Source organism: Stylophora pistillata, chromosome 8 (assembly GCF_964205215.1).
Source record: "Stylophora pistillata chromosome 8, jaStyPist1.2, whole genome shotgun sequence".
NCBI lineage: Eukaryota > Metazoa > Cnidaria > Anthozoa > Scleractinia > Pocilloporidae > Stylophora > Stylophora pistillata.
This window is the reverse complement of record NC_142526.1, coordinates 24,936,070-24,939,046: the sequence shown is the minus strand read 5'-3', so window position 1 is coordinate 24,939,046 and position 2,977 is coordinate 24,936,070. Positions and strand designations below refer to the sequence as shown.

Genomic DNA, 2,977 nt, shown 5'->3' with positions numbered 1-2,977 from the left:
CGTTTTACAATTCAAACTGTCTTTGATGTAAAAATTCCATAACTAATACCAGTGCGACAAACATACCACCTTCACGCCGTCATATCTTCTCTTTCCCCTTAGACATTAGCTATCATTTCCTCCGATCCAGGTCCCCTTATTTGCTACGACTGTCGGCGTTTTGTGCATCCCCACCTAGGATATCCATAGCACTAGGGATTTGGGGACAAGGCATTAAAAAGGAAAAAACAGGGATAACCATACTATTGTGACATTGCAATTTGTTTAATTTGATCTCCAAATAGTTTGGAATAAAACTCCAAGGTCTCCTCAAACGTTAAGAAATACAAGGAACAACTGTTTATTTTTTTCTCCTCAGAGGTAAAGGTGGGCGTGGTGGGGGGGGGGGTAAGAACAATGCAATCATCTCTTAATAATTCATCTGCATCACTTTGCAAAAATGGGTGGGAGATGAAAGTCAGAGGTGCTCAAGGGAAAGAAAGTGGAGTAAGAGAAAGGGGAAGATTTTTGCTCCCAGTTTCCGAAATCAAAGATCCCTTGTGGGAAATTCCAATGACTATTTTTGGGGTGAGATTTCAAAAAGAAGAATTTCCACGAATAAGGTTCACTGAAGTTTCAAGTTCAACTGCATAACAACTTCATAAAAACATGTCATCCAACCCATAAATATTTCAAGAACCATTACTATTATGTAAATTTTAAAAAAATAGTAAGTTTATTCTATATCTTCATCATCAAGGTCTAGGTCATCCAGGTCTTGGAAAAGTGATTCATCTACCTCTACTTCACCTTTAAAAAAATGATACAAAAACAAAATTATGAAAATGAAGAAAAAAAAAATAACGCCTAATGGTTCACTAGAACTGATGTGTTTTGGCCACATAAAAGTGAATTCATAGTTCAATCTCCTAGGTGAATCTCACAGTAGGATAGCATTTTTTCATAAATCACTGATGTGGGTCAATAGCCGGAAAATTTCACAGTGAAAAATTTTAGACAACTTACGTTCTAAGAAAGCAGCATCTGAGTCTCTCATGGAGTCATCTTGTTCAAAGAGTTGTCTCCCTAAAGCAAAACACACAGAAAAAAAGATTATCAACTAGTCTGAGCATGGTTACTTTGCTTCATGGGTCAACCAGACCTTCAAAAAAGTGACATGGGTGTTAAATTCTCCCAGAACTAAAAAATGGCGACATAAATCATGCATACAAGTCTTCATGACATTAAATAAATACCGTTTGGTTCCATGATGGTCTTTGGTTACCCACAGGTTGCTTTAAAAATTCACTAGTTCCTGTTTAAAATCTTGATTGAAGGAGGGCATTGTGAAGATTAAGTGTCACTTGCAGTGACACATCACAGTAACCTAACACAGGCAACCTCATTCCCAAGGCTCCGGAAAAAAGAGACATTGCAGTAACTAGGTTTATGACTAAGTTTGTAACTACTGAAAATTGGACTGCTAAAATAAGATGCTAACTAACTAAATAAAATATAACAGTCATACTGATAGGAGAACATAATGAGTAAGTAATTAAAATCAGCAGAACTAAAAAAACTGCAAAAAACAACTAGAGCATTCCATGATTCTAGACGAAAATTCAACAAAATTCTCACAGACAATAATTTGTAAAGTGCAAACTTAGTTGGTCTGTTGAGAAAATGTCTCTATTGCAATCCTTACGACACCTTACCTGTGAGTTTTCCTTTAGGTATTTCATTTTTATTCTCTTTAGTCTGCATCATTTCTTGCTCAAAAGCTCTTCTCCAGGCCACAAATGTTTCAAGTGTTACTGGGGTCCCTGTGAATTTGGTTTTCTCTGCCTCCTCAGCCTCTTTTTCTTTTCTCAACTTCTCTTCTTCTTTGTTATTTTTTAATTTATCCATGAACTTGTTGAGTTTTTCTTGTGCAGCTGATACTAAGGTAAAAATCATTGCCATCCCCAAGTTTTCTTGTGCCTATAGCAGATAAATTAAACATTCTGCACATAAATTATGATTGAGACAAAAATATTTCTGCCTTTGTGGGTTTCTTCTCAATTTCCTATGTCTTCTAACTGGTTGTTTTTGTTTTCTAACTAGCTGATCTTGTTTTTGTGAAGAGAATTTTGGAGCAAAAAAGCAACCTGGGATGGTTTTTTCCAAACTTGAACCACACATTCACAGGATGTAGTAACAGTTGACTTAATATACTCTGTTACACTTTGCTATGAATTGATCAGTCTCTCCAATCTAGTCATTTACTCATTCAAGCGAGTGGTTTGGTCATTCATCAGTTTCAAACATCATCCATGTCTATTCAAAGTTTTTGGTGAGCCTTTAACCCATTCATGCAAGTTTTTTCAGGTAATCAAAGAAGTCCTTAGTCATTCAGTTTACCCATTAAAGTGGCGATGCGGAAAGAAGCTTTGTCTTTCAACATTTTTCATTAAGACTCATCACTATATTTATTTCCATGGGAGAACACAAATATACCAACTCTCCTGTTTTATCTGGGAATCTCCCAGATACTGGATGAGGCTTCTACTCCCTGTCGAGTTTAATAAATAAACTGGATATATGCTATTTCACATTATCTTTCTAGGCAAAAGTGCATCACCTCTTGCTCTAAATACTCTCTAAGTCCCTCAGCATCTGAATTATCCAATCCTTCATACAATGGCACTTCAATAATAGGGGCCTCATCGGGGTAAGTGTCTACATACGAGAACTGCAAAGTGGCACAAACTGAAACAAGAATATGTTTAAAGTAGTTATTGCTTTAGTAACCATACATGTAAGTGTATTTTGGGCAATGTGTACTTCCAGAATGTATCCATACCCAATGCATGAAAGATCAGCAGTAATTACAAAAGGCAGGGGGGTGTTCTAATGTTCAGAATTTTAAAAATAGTTATATGGAAAGCTAAAGAATGGAAAAAATGTAGATGAATATCAGAATTTTTAACAGAATTTGAACTAGCTGAGTGTGTAAATC

At 35.9% G+C, this 2,977-nt stretch overlaps 1 protein-coding gene across 2 annotated transcripts in view; it reads right to left on the bottom strand.

Annotated features, from left to right (window-relative positions):
* Positions 1-243: 243 nt before the first annotated feature.
* The window catches only part of LOC111334131 (RWD domain-containing protein 1), a 6,622-nt gene continuing 3,888 nt past the window's right edge, over positions 244-2,977 (bottom strand). For both annotated transcript variants that reach the window (XM_088729813.1, XM_022939822.2), the window contains exons 3-6: positions 2,600-2,727; positions 1,695-1,959; positions 1,006-1,065; positions 244-789 (exon numbers count right to left, since the gene is read on the bottom strand). In XM_088729813.1, coding sequence (XP_088585939.1) covers positions 716-789; positions 1,006-1,065; positions 1,695-1,959; positions 2,600-2,727 — 527 coding nt within the window. In that variant the 3' untranslated portion in view covers positions 244-715. The remainder of the gene's footprint in view (positions 790-1,005; positions 1,066-1,694; positions 1,960-2,599; positions 2,728-2,977) is intronic.